Here is a 14409-nt window from a genome sequence, read left to right on the forward strand (position 1 = left end):
TCCCCGCTGGATTGATTGCTGCCCGCCGATCCAGCGGGTAGTGTAGACATACCCCAAGAGTCTGATCTCCACTACTCTATTTACACTTTTCTTTTGGGTCTTCCTTCCCGGTGAATAGCTCCCATGCCCCACCTCTCCTGTTGCCAAGGGGCAGCGTAGTGAAATTGACCAGACTATCAGTTTCTTCAGCGCTCCCAACAGTAACAGTGAAAGCCGATTAGATTCTGGTCAGCTTTCACTCTGCTGCAGCTTACGAAAAATATGAGCCGCAACACAAACATTGGGGCTTCCTGTCTACAGAATGAGGACAATGCTCACTTCTTGTTTGGAAAGCTTCCTCTGGAGCCGTAAGAGTAAGAATTTGGGCCAAGGGCAACAGTCTGCTACAGCTGTTGTTCTAGTGACACAAAACTGCTGCAAACCCATCTGAATCAGGCAGTTCGGTCAGGGTTAGTGCTGCAGAGCAGTCATAGCATCAGTGAACCGTACCCTTCATTTTTTTAAAAAAATGCATTCTTCTATTCTGCAGAAGTTGATGGCATTTGTCCCCCCATTCTCCAGAGAAAGCTTCCTATTTTCCACAAGTGGTGAGAAAGAGAAGGGATTTTTCAAGCCCCAGTTGATTATAACCAACAGGCCTTACAATACTGCAAGGAACGTGAAGCAAAAAAAAGTAGGCTTATTTAACCCCCCGGCCACACACATTAGCATTTAAATGTAACAATTTCTACCTCAGAACGACAGGAAGGGTCTGCCTGAACCCAGTAAAAGCAAGGAACCTGAACTACTCAGCGTGTCCACACACTGCAGCACATGTAGCTGGGGTGGCAGAACCCAAAAGGGCATTCACTCGAAGTGTTTTCTCTACCACCCCCCTGACAGTTCCACTGTAGAAAGACAGCTTTAAACTGCAGCCAGGGCTCCACAGGCTGCCTTGTGACAGCGTATCCCCCCAGGTCCCTGGTCATGCTCCCTCCCTCACCAGTACCAACCATTTTAGTAGCAGTCTTGAGAGACCAAGAGGCTACAGGCATGTTGCACTGCTGCAACCTCCTTCCATGAGCACATCCTGTTACCGAAGACTCTCAGCTAGTCTCTCTGTTGAGTGTAGTCACCACAGACCCAAGCGTGAATCAAACCCATGAAGTTGCATGACTTGATTATTTCTTTAAATGTATCTGGTTGGTTTTAGAATTTCCCAAACATTCATAGATTAGAAGGCTAGACAGAACGCTGTGATCATCTAGTCTGACCTCTGTATAAACACAGGCCATAGGACTTCCCTGAATTAATTAATTAATTCCCTGTTTGAACTAGATCACCTGAGAGGCTTTAGAACTGCCCCAAGATTGCCTCAAAGGCTGAGAAACTGAAATCCTTTCCTCATCATTAAATTAAAAGAACTTGTCCAGGTGCCTCTGCAGCCATTCAGGAGAGCCGGAGTGGATTTTAAATCCACGTTCCCTCTGAGCTGTCAAGGACTAGGACTGCTGGGGAGATGGTACACGTATCCCTGAAGAGGGAGGGTATGTACCACTTTGGAATAACTTCTCCAGCTGATAAAGGAAGTACTTCAAGAGTCTTGTCCACTTCCTGTTGGAAGCACAGAGGAGGTCCTAGGAGGAGTTTAGTAAGGGAAGCAAGACAATATCCTGGAAAGAAAAATAAAAAAAGGGCTAATCCCATTTAAATTCAGTTCTATATTTTAAAAGTTGCCTCTTGGCTGGGAACTTGCCTGCCACGTTTCAGCTGGATACAGTTTGAAGGCTAAGTTATAAACTCCTTGTAAATGGTGGCTATAATAGAAATGCTGACAGCTCATTAACTACAGTGGTGCTTCTGGGAAGTACCATTATAATAAAATTCCTAAACTATAATTTTATGAACCGTGGTCACATCCTTTATAAAAGCTGTTAAATATCGAAACTGAATAGGCCAATATAAAAGAACATCTGTTTTAAGGGGGACAGTTAAAACTAGTAGGTCAAAAATATGACCTACCAGCTATGCTTTAGATTGAAAGTTTGCATGTACACAATATGCTTTCCAACTACCTTTCCTGACAGCAAAAGGTATGTGGCAATATATAAAATTCCTGCTATTCAAAGTTCTTTGAAAGCACCATTCTGCAATCAAACTATTTACTTCAAGAAGTTATCTTGCTCTGGCTCTGTGGATATGGGGACAGCGGTGGATATGATATATCTTGACTTTAGCAAAGCTTTTGATATGATCTCCCACAGTATTCTTGCCAGCAAGTTAAAGAAGTACGGATTGGATGAATGGACTATAAGGTGGATAGAAAGCTGGCTAGATTGTCAGGCTCAACGGCTAGTGATCAATGGCTCGATGTCTAGTTGGCAGCCGGTATCAAGCAGAGTGCCCCAGGGGTCGGTCCTGTGGCCAGTTTTGTTCAACATCTTTATTAATGATCTGGATGATGGGATGAATTGTACCCACAGCAAGTTCGCAGATGACACTAAGCTGGGGGGAGAGGTAGATATGCTGGAGGGTAGGGATAGGGTCCAGAGAGACCTAGACAAATTAGAGGATTGGGTCAAAAGAAAATCTGATTAGGTTCAACAAGGACAAGTGCAGAGTCCTGCACTTAGGAAGGAAGAATCCCATGCACCGCTACAGGCTGGGGACCGACTGGCTAAGCAGCAGTTCTGCAGAAAAGGACCTGGAGATTACAGTGGATGAGAGTCAGCAATGTGCCCTTGTTGCCAAGAAGGCCAACGGCATATTGGGTTGTATTAGTAGGAGCATTGCCAGCAGAATGAGAGAAGCGATTATTCCCCTCTATTTGGCACGGGTGAGGTCACACCTGGAGTATTGTTTCCAGTTTTGGTCCCCCCCGCCACTACAGAAGGGATGTGGACAAACCGGAGATAGTCCAGCGGAGGGCAATGAAAATGATTAGGGGGCTGGGGCACATGACTTATGAGGAGAGGCTGAGGGAACTGGGCTTGTTTAGTCTGCAGGAGAGAAGAGTGAGGGGGGATTTGATAGCAGCCTTCAACTACCTGAAGGAGGGTTCCAAAGAGGATGGAGCTCGGCTGTTCTCAGCGGTGGCAGGTGACAGAACAAGAAGCAATGGTCTCAAGTTGCAGTGGGGGAGGTCTAGGTTGGATATTAGGAAACACTATTTCACTAGGAGGGTGGTGAACCACTGGAATGAGTTACCTAGGAAGGTGGTGGAATCTCTATCCTTGGAGGTTTTTAAGGTCTGGCTTGACAAAGCCCTGGCTGGGATGATTTAGTTGGTGTTGGTCCTGCTTTGAGTAGGGGATTGGATTAGATCAGTGGTTCTCAAAGCTGGTCTGTCACTTGTTCAGGGAAAGCCCCTGGCGGGCCGGACCGGTTTGTTTACCTGCCGCGTCCGCAGGTTCGGCCGATCGCGGCTCCCACTGGCCGCGGTTCGCCGCTCCAGGCCAATGGGGGCTGTGGGAAGCGGCGCGGGCCAAGGGACATGCTGGCCACCCTTCCAATAATATTCTATTATTCTAACAGAGCAGATAAGCACAGCAGGGAAAAGCAGCCTTAACCAGATTTTATTTTGCTATTTAAATATTGTTGCAGTGTGCACTTTAAGAAGAAAAAAAAAAGATGAAGTCCTATCAAAGGGATAAAAATAAAATAAAACATGTAACTATGAAATCAGTCTAATTTTAAGCCAACTCTTCATACAAGTATCCCTCCTTATTAAATTCCACAGGGCTCAGTTTTTTGCCCACTGAAGTCCATAGCAAAATTCCCTTTTGACTTCAGTGACACTGGTTCAGGACCTAGAGAGGCTTGTTTGAAATAACTTGACAAAAAGCAAAATATTTGTTACCTGCCTTTAAAGTGTCAGAAAAATGCAATTATGTTGCCTTGCAAACCTGTCATGTGAAAACATCCACCCATCCACACGAGGATTATGAATACACTAACATTTTTCTCATCTGTCCAAAACAATTAATCAACCAAACTAAAAGATACTTGTCCCAAACAAGAGGGCAGGTAGAACTGTGCAGGCCTGGCATTTAATATATGTATCATCTACATAGGGGAGATTGAACACATAATAATATGCAGGGGCATAGAAGTTTTATTGATATGATTTTGGGAGTTAAGCATCGCCCTAACCGAATGCCATAAATGCACCACGATACACAACTATTTTATTTATGCCACACATTTTAGAAAAGTTGTTTTCTGCTTTTTGTTTTTTAAACCAAAATTTTGTTGGCACTATTTTTTTTTTATCTGTCTTCAAAGTCTGAATGTATTAGCTACCATGAGTATACCCAGTCTCAGAGTAACAGAAAGTTAATACTAATACATTTTTAAAACCTCTAGAAAACTATCACAAATAGCTCTTTTGGAGGGCGTGGAAGTGGAGGGGCAAAAGTACGGTGAAGTTAAGGTTTGATATCTTTCAGACTGACAGGGTTAAAAAATGATGAAGCTTGGAATGAATCTCAGGTCTCCTATGATATAAAATAAATGTTTACAGTCATGGTGGTTCATGTAATATGAGACATTAGGGCAGTCATTGATGCAAGAATAAACATTTGCCCATCTTACACTCCAGAGCAGTATAATTTCCAGTCCTTGCTTCTACAATTGTGGGGGTAAAATTGATATTGATATTACCCTCTTCTTTCTTCAAACACTTTTTAAATAGCAGCTTTTTGAACATTTCTCAGATGTTTGATTTTAGTGCTGGCAAACAGGGACTTTTAATTATCATCAACCATGCACAGTTCTGTACATTAGTAGGCATGGGCCTAAAGTGGTTTGATAAGCTAAAGGCACAAAACAGAATGCAAGACAGGAGAGCAACTGTGCAATATGAATTCAAATTGTTCTACTGTTTCACAAAATTATTCTATGGTTATGTCTACAAGTGTGAGGTAAATAAATTGAGCACAGTGGGTTCAGACTCCTGTAGTTCCTACACAAGCAAAACTCCCAAAGACATGAAGGGTTTTGCATGACAAAAGAATTCAGTATTAGGATATATACAGTTCTAACCATTCACTTATTGTCTATAACTTGTTTTAGCAGCATGAGCCTGTCCAATTATTAATCTTTGCTACAGCCAAATCCAGTGAGGCAGCAAGAAATTGAGGTTGTAAGCCTAGATAATATTATTTGTGAAAGAGAAAATAAACATACCAAATTGCATGCCCCAGTCTCCAAGGTAATTTATTCTTGTTACATGATGTCCAAGTGCTTCTTTGAGGTTTGCTACAAAATTCCCTGGTAATCAAAATTATTATTATTACTCAAAACAGTAAGTGTTCTCTCATTCTTAATACTAGTTTTGTTTTGATACAGTCTGCATTACAAATCCAATAAAATGTACTGTTCTACCAAATTTCTTGCTGAAATGAATCAGTTAGACTGTTAATTCTTTCAGGTCTTGTGGGGGTTTTTGCGCACTGGAAGGCGCTGTATATTCTTTCATTGTTATACAGAAAATAAACATCATATTTTGTGTTTATATGGTGCTCTTCAGCTGACCATCACAAAATGCTTTTCAAGCCTCAGTGCATCCTCACAACACTGCCGTAGAATACATCAGTCCTCCACCCCATTTTTCAGATAGGCAAACAGACAAAGAAGTTAAGTGATTGCCCAAGTTCACCCATCATGTTAGTGGCAAAGCTAGGAAAAGTACCGAAAACTCACGACTTCCAGTGCTGTGCTCGAACCACCACAGTATCTGAAAACAGGCTGCATTCCAACCCGGCTCCTAATACATTATACCCACAAGACAGGGTCCAGTCTTTAACCCCTTCCTAAAGCTTGCTTTTAATATTACTGTAATTAAAATGCAAAAAATCCCTCAACCACATCTTTCTCCTGAGCTGGACTGTTCTTAAGATTTTTCCTTGCTTAACTTCTGTGTCTCTGCCCCTGGTTTCCCCTGCTTTAAAGGGACTTAAACCCTTTTAGCTCTGATGCAGGAGTATAAAAGGACCCATCTGGTCTGATATCAGAGTGACTCAGCTGCAGAGCTCTGTCTCTTTCTCCTGGAACCTTTATCCTGACACCATGTTACAGCACCCAATCATAATTTTCTGTTAGATTCATTCATGCTATTCAGTTTATTTTGTCCCTTCCATGTAGACAGTGATCTATAGGGTTATTTTGGGGAATGGTCCTCCCCACAGGAGATGGTGTGAAAAGGAGGAGCTACGACACCTTGTAGCACTTAGCTAACAATGACATTGTACAGAATGGTTGGACGCAGTATTAACTCAATAGATGATGCAGCAGTGCAGACAGTTATCCTTGTCAGTAAAGTAGCACTTTATACACAGATATGGGGAAATACTGAAAGAGAAAAAATAGTGAAGCTAAAATTTCACTTAATAGCTTTTGTGCCACTGGAATGTTGAGTGGTAAACTAACGCACAACAATTCAGTTATGTACAGGAGTCAACGAGAGTTTTATCCCCTGTATTTGAGGTCAGAACTGGGCCGACAATCACCATGACAGCAATATTGACATATAGTAGTTAATGTATTATAAACAAACCTCATGTCAGACAACCTCTAAGACAACCGGACAAACCAGAAATGAAAGTTAGTCTTAAAAGGACTTAAAATATACCAACAAAGGCTTCTAACATGTCTTTCTCGGATGCCATTTTAAATCTCTAATTTGGGATTTCCTCATTTAATGCTCACTGTACTATAACTAAGTAATGTGCTCATTAATAAATCTGTCTGTAACAGACTGAGTTTTTGTTGTTTACTCCCTTCCTTCACTGTTTAATCAGTAGCAGGTTCTTATTAAACATAAGGTTGGCCAGACATGGCCTCTCCACTATAGGAATGAAATTCAATAGGATTTTCTATTGAACTCCACAGAGGATACACAGAAGATTTTCTAGGCTGTAGTTAAATGTGTACTTACCTATTATCGTGGACCGCAAGTGTCCTACATGAAACTTTTTGGCAATATTGGGTGAACTGCAATAAATACCCACAGTTAACGTTTGTTCACTGTACAAAACATAGAACTGCCAGATCATTGTCTCCCCTAACACACATCCAAACAGTTGCTACACTCTTTCCATGTCCTGAAAAGTGCTAAAGGAAAACACAGCTCCCACCCTTTCCAATAAAATTCCCAGGCTGATCTAATTATGAGCTGGGATCCAGGTCCCAATTTTGCTCCAGAAGGCAAGGCATCAAAAAAACCCATGTTGCCTTCCCAATTAGGATTGTATTTGAAAAGTTGTATACGAAGTAGATAACAAAGTACTCGCACCAATCTCTGTCACTATATAAAACTTATGCAAGTAGGGATTTTTCACAACAGACCTTTACTTTTATATAATACCTCCCTTCCTAGGAGTAAATGTGACTCCATTGCAAGGCTTTCATACAAAGCCCTACACACTATGTATGCCCTTCAGGGCATACTCCCTTTCAAATACCAACCCCAAGTAACTGCAATCAAGTATTACTATTTGCAGGAATTAAATTCAGTCGAACCAAACAAGAGCAGAGCTCTGGTAAATATTTTCAAACCCACAGGACACCTCCTCCCCACTCCCTGCACCAGGTGAGAACAACCAAAGTGGTTTCATTTACTTTCTCATTTGTAAGTCAGAATCATTTAGGTTAATTAACCTCAGGGCATTTAAAGTTTACTTCTCCTGGACACTTGTACAGTACTATCCTTGATTTACTAGTTCTCTTGTGCTTCCTCTGCTGGCAGGCTGTCCATGTCGCAGCACAGCGAAGATAAGGCAAATAGGTCTTTTTATAATTTTGAGCCAGATTTTCAGAGATCAAAGTCCATTTTTTGTGGACACAAAATTGTGCTCACAATTATTTGTGCCTAAAAAAAAAAAAATACTCAGGCCAGGGTCTGAACATCCAGCCCAAAATTTAAAAAAGCCAACTACTTATTTCTGACCTGACAATATCGTTGTTGTTCAGTTGCCAAACTAACCATATGGTGGAAGATGCACAAGTGAGCAAGCAAACCAGAGTACGGTGCAAATATCCTGAAATAAAGAGTCTTAACCAGGTACCTGTTTTTTCAGGAACAAATAACTGGAGACACAATTTTGCACCAGTAGTTTTGTGCCTGCAGTTTAGGACATTTAGACATCCAAATGCTTGATTGCTCCTGAAAATCTTGGATGTAGGCATCAAAGTGATCTAAATTGCAGGTGCAAATAACTGTGGGTGCGGAACAGCACCCACAACAACTGAAGCTCAGTTAAAGCCTAAAAAATTGAGGCTAAAGGGTGAAAATTCAGCCTTAGTTTCTTCATAACAGAATTAATTAAAACGAAAAAGACTATCATCCTCCAAATCAGAACATTCTTAATGAGGGTCAAATCAAGGCTTGAACTATCACACTAAATAGTGAAGATATCCTTAACAGTTCTAGGGGGAAAAAAGCCCCAAATATGATTTATGTTGTATTTGTAAATAAGCTACCCATGTACTAATGCAGCTGAATATCATACATGTAACAATGCAGCAGTATCACCTTTGTTATTAAAGAACGTAAGGTATTTTATTGATTCTTCTAAAAGGACTTCACCCATGTACGCACCTAAACTCAATCACTATCTTTCTTCTGGGAAGCGTAGAGAAAAGTTCACTTTTTATTCCATATTCTGAGCCATCTTTAAATACCTGCTGCAACACAGTCTAAAAAGCAAGCAAAAAAATGGTTCGGAAAAAGAGCAAACAAAGAATTTTTTTAATTGTTTTACTAATTGCCTAAAAGCTTAATCCTGCAGCCTTTATGCATGTAAGCAATCTCACTGAGGGTTATCTGTATAGTTGGCCAGACAAAACAAGGCCCCACACTAAACCCCGTGGCATTTTGATTTGTGTGTCTGTAACACAACCATTTTTGAAAACTGCATCCCATCAACTCCAAAATTTCAGGGAATTTTCTAGGCCTCACTGATTTTGGTGAAAAATCAGAAAACCAGAAAAGCCTGATTTCCACTAATACCACCATTTGTCACTCAGGTTAGAGGGCGAAGGAAGAAACTGCAGAGGTAGGGTTAGGCTAGGATTAGTGGGCTCCTCACCCCACAACATTTTGCACCACCCTGCATTTTGCAACTTTGTCCCTTGAAATTATGGAGGGCTGACTAAAATATATTGAAAAACATTAAAAATGGAAATTTTTATTTAACACAATATATAAAGAAGGATTGTATTAATTCATTAAAAATATGTTTCTGTATGTACTTGTCTGTCACAGAAAGTTCAGTGTCCAAAAAATTTAGCATGTTGGGCTACAGATACTGGGGGGGCTTGCCGAAGGGTAGATGGTATCATAACCATATGAAATGACATATCCATGAAGAGCAAAGATTTTCACAAAGAATATAAGGATTCCAGAGAAATCGTTAAAGGCCACTCATGCAGAAACACAGAAACTGAACTGCTCTTCAACAGAAATATTTTATGCTCTTATAATGGCACTTACAGTATTACTATAGTATCAGGGCCCATCCCATTAGATAACCAAAATTACAATAGGCCAGTGGTCTCATTTTCCTCTCCTCTACTTAAAGGGATTTGGGTCTATGTTTTTTTGCCCATTTCCTTCTCTGTCTCTTTACCACACTTCTCCTCTCTTCCTCATAACCTGAGAGGGGCATGATTATGTCCTAATTCTGCACTGAGTCTGGCAAAACTCACACTGAAGTCAGGCAGTCAGTGGGCGTTGTGCTTGAATAAGGAGCGCTGAACAGGGCCCTAAGAGAGGAAACTTTTGATTTAACTGACAATCTGACCAAATCTTGCCCATTAATCTGCTCTGAAACAAGAGCCAGTAAAAATCTGATTGAACAGTCACACTAAATTCACATATTGTTAAAGTGGATTATATGTGACCAGTTTAAAATTAAATGATAATTTTATGGCATTTGTAACTATGTTAATGTTTTTCGTAGGATAAGGTAAAAAATAAAAAAGAATCTAATCAACAGAAGTGCACATAGCACTAATAACTAAGAAGCAGACTAAAAGAGAGTATTCTTAATTTCTATTACATATAAATTGATGACTGTAGGGAGCCAGGGTGGCTTCCCTCCGAACAAGAGGGTAAAGAGCCACCCTCTCAGCCTGAGTGGGCAGGGCCAGACCAAGCTTACGCCAATCCCCGGAAGGGGAGGGGTGGGACAGGAAGTACAAAGGGTGGGGCCCTTTGCCCAGAGAGAGGAGCACCAGGGAGGGAGACAGACACAGGCTGCTCCCTCCAGATCCTGCTGCCGACCCAGGGGAGGCCCTGGGCCAGGAGGAACCTGACCGGGAGGAAGGCCTGTGGCGACCAGGACTGCCAGCCGCTGAGTATCCGGAGGACCTGGAGGGGCCCGGCTGTAGCCCGGGCCAGCGTGAGCCCGACACAGAGGGGGAGCTGGAGCTGCCAGCAGCGGAATACCCGGACGAGCTGGAGGGACCGGAGAGACCCGCTTGAGAGACCGGGTAGGAAGTAGCCCAGGGGCAGAACTGAACCATGGAGTTGGGTGGGCCTGCGTTCCCCTACCCCGGCCAACCTGCCTTGGGTAGCAGAACTGTGCGCTACAAACCCATACCAGTGCGCCCCCGCCTGAGGGGTGCGCTGCAGACTCCGACCAGCACACCTTTCCTGCTAATTCCCCAGAGCCCGAAAGGTGTAATTAAGGCCTGCCAGTGGGACCTACCTCTCCATCGCCCCTAGGGGCTTGAAGGACCGATTGAAACGTGTCACAATGACCACAACGTAAAAGTATTCAGCAAAAGTCTTTATAGGAGAAGGCAACTTCTTGGGCTTCACCAATATAGATGAGAATTTTCACTTCCCCAGAAACAGGCAATCAGTTTTCCAAGACAATCTGTCAAATCCGAGCTGTACCTCACTAAATAAATTTGTTTTCTTTTTGCGAATACAGACTAACACGGCTGCTACTCTAAAAACTGCTCAGTCTCTGGTTTAGATTTTCAGAACATGCTTCTAGCTTCTAGCTCAAATGAACTAGTTGAGCAACCAACCTACAAAAGGACTTTTGAGTCTAGCTGTACCACCCATCCACCTATCTCCCTAAGGATCTTGAAACAAGGACCCAGAAATCAGAGTCTACTTTGGGATAATACCACCAGTGACAAAGGTGAGTGGCCAACTTCCCTCCAGCAAGTTATTGATTTAACATTTAAGCTATCTTTTCCAATTAGCCAACAGTCTTTGAAGTTTTGAACAAACCATAATATGGTAAAATCTAAAGAGCAAAAATTACAATTCTAGATGTCTTTATAAAATAGTATTTTCCACCTCTAGCAAAGGCCTTGGAGCACAAGAACCAAGATTAAATTTTTGACTTGCACAATTTAGGACCTGACCCTAAATTGTAGACCAAATTTAGACTTTGAAGGGAAAAGGGGAAGAAGAAAAGTCAGAATTATTAAACTGTGTCAGAGAAACTACTTCCTTATATTTTTAAGAAGAGATCTTTGTGAACCTGATTCCAAATTCTCAGCATGCATAATAAAAGACAGCTGTTTAGTCAATTCTTAGAGAGAGGGAGTATATGGTTTTTAAACTGAAACAATGATTGTTTGAATGTAAAGTTCTACACTAAGGTTACAGTAGATGGTTTTTCATTTCTATGTAGAGGGGCTAATTTTGTCATTATTGTTAATATTTCATGTGTGTTAAAATACTTACCTTTGCTAATAATTCCCTATTTATTGTGAAGTTCACTGTTCCTGGACCAGTGCTGATTTCTCTCACTACTGTATCACATTTTAGCTAAAAAACACACAAAAACAGGTGAATAAATCATTTGCTTCATTAGACATGCAATATTATATTGGCTAGAATTGTTTAGAATGGCAAGGACGTACAGTGGGTCATCTAATAAATCCATCCCCTCATAGAAAGGTAGACTTGCGTTCATTATTTCCAAACCATCTCCAACACATGAATATCTAGTTGACCCTCAGACATTGTACTTTCTCTTTTGATCTAGTCCATTTCTATCATTTTAATGGAATGAAAGAGTTGATTTTTATATCAATATAGATAGGTACTGAGATGCATGTGACAGCTTGCATGACACATGTTAGTGTTATAATGCCAGTCACTAATACCTTAAAACATAGGAGCCCAAAGTTAGGCTCCAAAATCCTTATAGAGGTTCCTAAATAAGAGACCTGACTTTCACAAATCCTCAGCACCCAGCAGTATCAACTGAAGCTGCTGGGTGCTCAACACTTTTCAAAATTAGGTTTAAAATTTATTTAAGACTTTTTTTTTTTTTTTTTTTGAAAATTGGCCCCCAAAAGTATATTTGAACTCCACATCTAACTCTGATTGCCATTCAAAGTTAACGTAGCTTTTTCTTGGCTACTTTGTCTTCTCTCTAATTGAGAGTTTTGGCCTCTTCCTTATTAAATGGGCAGACTTCTATGGCCAATAAAACCTGCCTAGAGAAATGAAAATAAGGAGTTGCATAACTTCTAATATAAATTATTTGGTTACTGATCTTTGTTTCAAATTAACTAGTGACGGAACTAAGCAGAAACATTGCATCTCCACTGAAGATTCCTCAGTCTGCCTAAGGAACATAGGAATTGCCATGATGCATCTAGTCCAGTATCCCACCAACCTTTTGTTGGCCACTAGTGTAGGGGATTGGGTGGGCTCCTTTACTCTCTGCTGATCCCCAGCTTCCAGAATACTCCCCTGTGGCTACGGGCAACCAGTGTAAATCAGATCAGGTTTTAGGCCTTTGTCTCTTCATCTTTGAGCTACACAAAGCACTCCTTGGCCAAAGTACCAGTTACATCTTCCCTCAATCGTCCCATCTCTTGCCCAGATCTTGTCACTTTCCCTCAGTCTCACTCGCCAAACCTCTTGTTTTTGCTGCTTTTCTCTGAACTCCCTCCAGTCTGTTTGAAGTGTAGTGTCAAAACTGAACACAGTATCCCAATAAGGCCTAGCCAGCACTCAATCGTTACTTCAGTTGTTTTTACATGTGACACTCCTCTATCGGTATAACTCATTCTTAGTATTTACTCGTTTTTGTGACAAAACTGCCCGGGCAATGCATTCAATCTTGCACAACATCCTTTTGTAGTATTTACACACAGGTTTCTATGTGTGTATTAGGCATATTAGTTTACATTCACCTTTGTGAATACCATTTTTTTTATGGTAATCCATTTTTCCAGTATATTAAGATCATATCCTATTATAATCCTATTTGCCAAAGTATTTGTGATACTTATCAGCTTTGTATCATCTACAGACTTAACAGTCTCTAAACCATTAAGGGGAATACTGAATAGTGTGGACTCAGAATGAACTCTGTATACACTTTAGACATCACCTGTCAATGTCACACTGAACAATTAATTACTCCCAGGTTATTTTTGTTTTAAATCAAACTGTGACATCATTTTATAGTACTCTTATCTAACCCTGTTTCTCTAATTTCCCATGAAGATGTCCTGTGCAATTAGGTCAAATGGCTGCTGTTATGTTACACTCACTCAAATGGGTGCAGCTGTCATTGGAATCAGTAGGAGCTGTTTGTGTGTGAGTACCATTTTCTCTAAGGAATTTGCTACATTTTCTTTATCTAATAAGCTTGTTATTGTATAAAATAAAGAAGCTTATTGTGCCAGAGTACCTTCTCTGCTAGCCTCTGAGTTTGAAGCTGAAGATCTGGCTTTGAACGATCACTAGACTTGTTCTCTATCACAGAGCCCACAAAGAACTGGAAATCAGCAACTGGCCTAGAGAAAGACATAAAAAACAGAGCTTGCTGTTACTAAAATCTATTGAAATGCTGGGGAAATTTAGTAAATGTTAATAATCCATTTTTGTAGGGAATAATTCCATTTAGGCATTCACTCAAAGCCTTCATGTCAAAAAACAAAAGAGCATCAAACATGTTTTGCTTGTTCCCAATATCCTCTAAGAAGAACCACAAGAGCACATCACAATTTCATCTGAGTAATAATGGAACTTAACAGATTTTTTCCAATAACCACTTGTTAATTTCAGTATCTGCTAAAAAGGAATATCAATATTTATCAGGCAGACCAGTGAAAAGGTAAATGATACTGGAGACAATTGTTGACGACTGTGCGTAACCTACACAAGCATAAAGTGTATGAGGCTTCTCCTGCTCAATTTAAAGGAGAGGACAAAACTGAACAATCTATGATGTCTGAAAGATACTGGCTAAGGAAAAATATTCAATAATGCAATCACACAGCCTGTAGAAAAATATTACTTCCCTAAAACTTTTCAGAATGTCTGTGATCTTTAGTGGTTTTCAAAAGCCAAGTCTAATAAGCAAACAATATTTCATGAGTATATGTGAGACAGACCGCCAGTCTTGAGGAAATTATCTAGATTCCCAATGATATCGTAGG

At 40.8% G+C, this 14409-nt stretch overlaps 1 protein-coding gene across 7 annotated transcripts in view; it reads right to left on the minus strand.

Annotated features, from left to right (window-relative positions):
- RARS2 (arginyl-tRNA synthetase 2, mitochondrial) overlaps positions 1-14409 on the minus strand; it is a 57584-nt gene that overhangs the window by 35340 nt on the left and 7835 nt on the right. For 6 of the 7 annotated variants that reach the window (XM_037894447.2, XM_037894450.2, XM_043542643.1 and 3 more), the window contains 5 exons: positions 13659-13764; positions 11690-11773; positions 8579-8676; positions 6917-6972; positions 5167-5250 (listed from right to left, as the gene is read on the minus strand). In XM_037894447.2, coding sequence (XP_037750375.1) covers positions 5167-5250; positions 6917-6972; positions 8579-8676; positions 11690-11773; positions 13659-13764 — 428 coding nt within the window. The remainder of the gene's footprint in view (positions 1-5166; positions 5251-6916; positions 6973-8578; positions 8677-11689; positions 11774-13658; positions 13765-14409) is intronic. The other variant, XM_037894448.2, reaches the window with a different exon arrangement.

The sequence above is a fragment of the Chelonia mydas genome, chromosome 3 (genome assembly GCF_015237465.2).
Source record: "Chelonia mydas isolate rCheMyd1 chromosome 3, rCheMyd1.pri.v2, whole genome shotgun sequence".
NCBI lineage: Eukaryota > Metazoa > Chordata > Testudines > Cheloniidae > Chelonia > Chelonia mydas.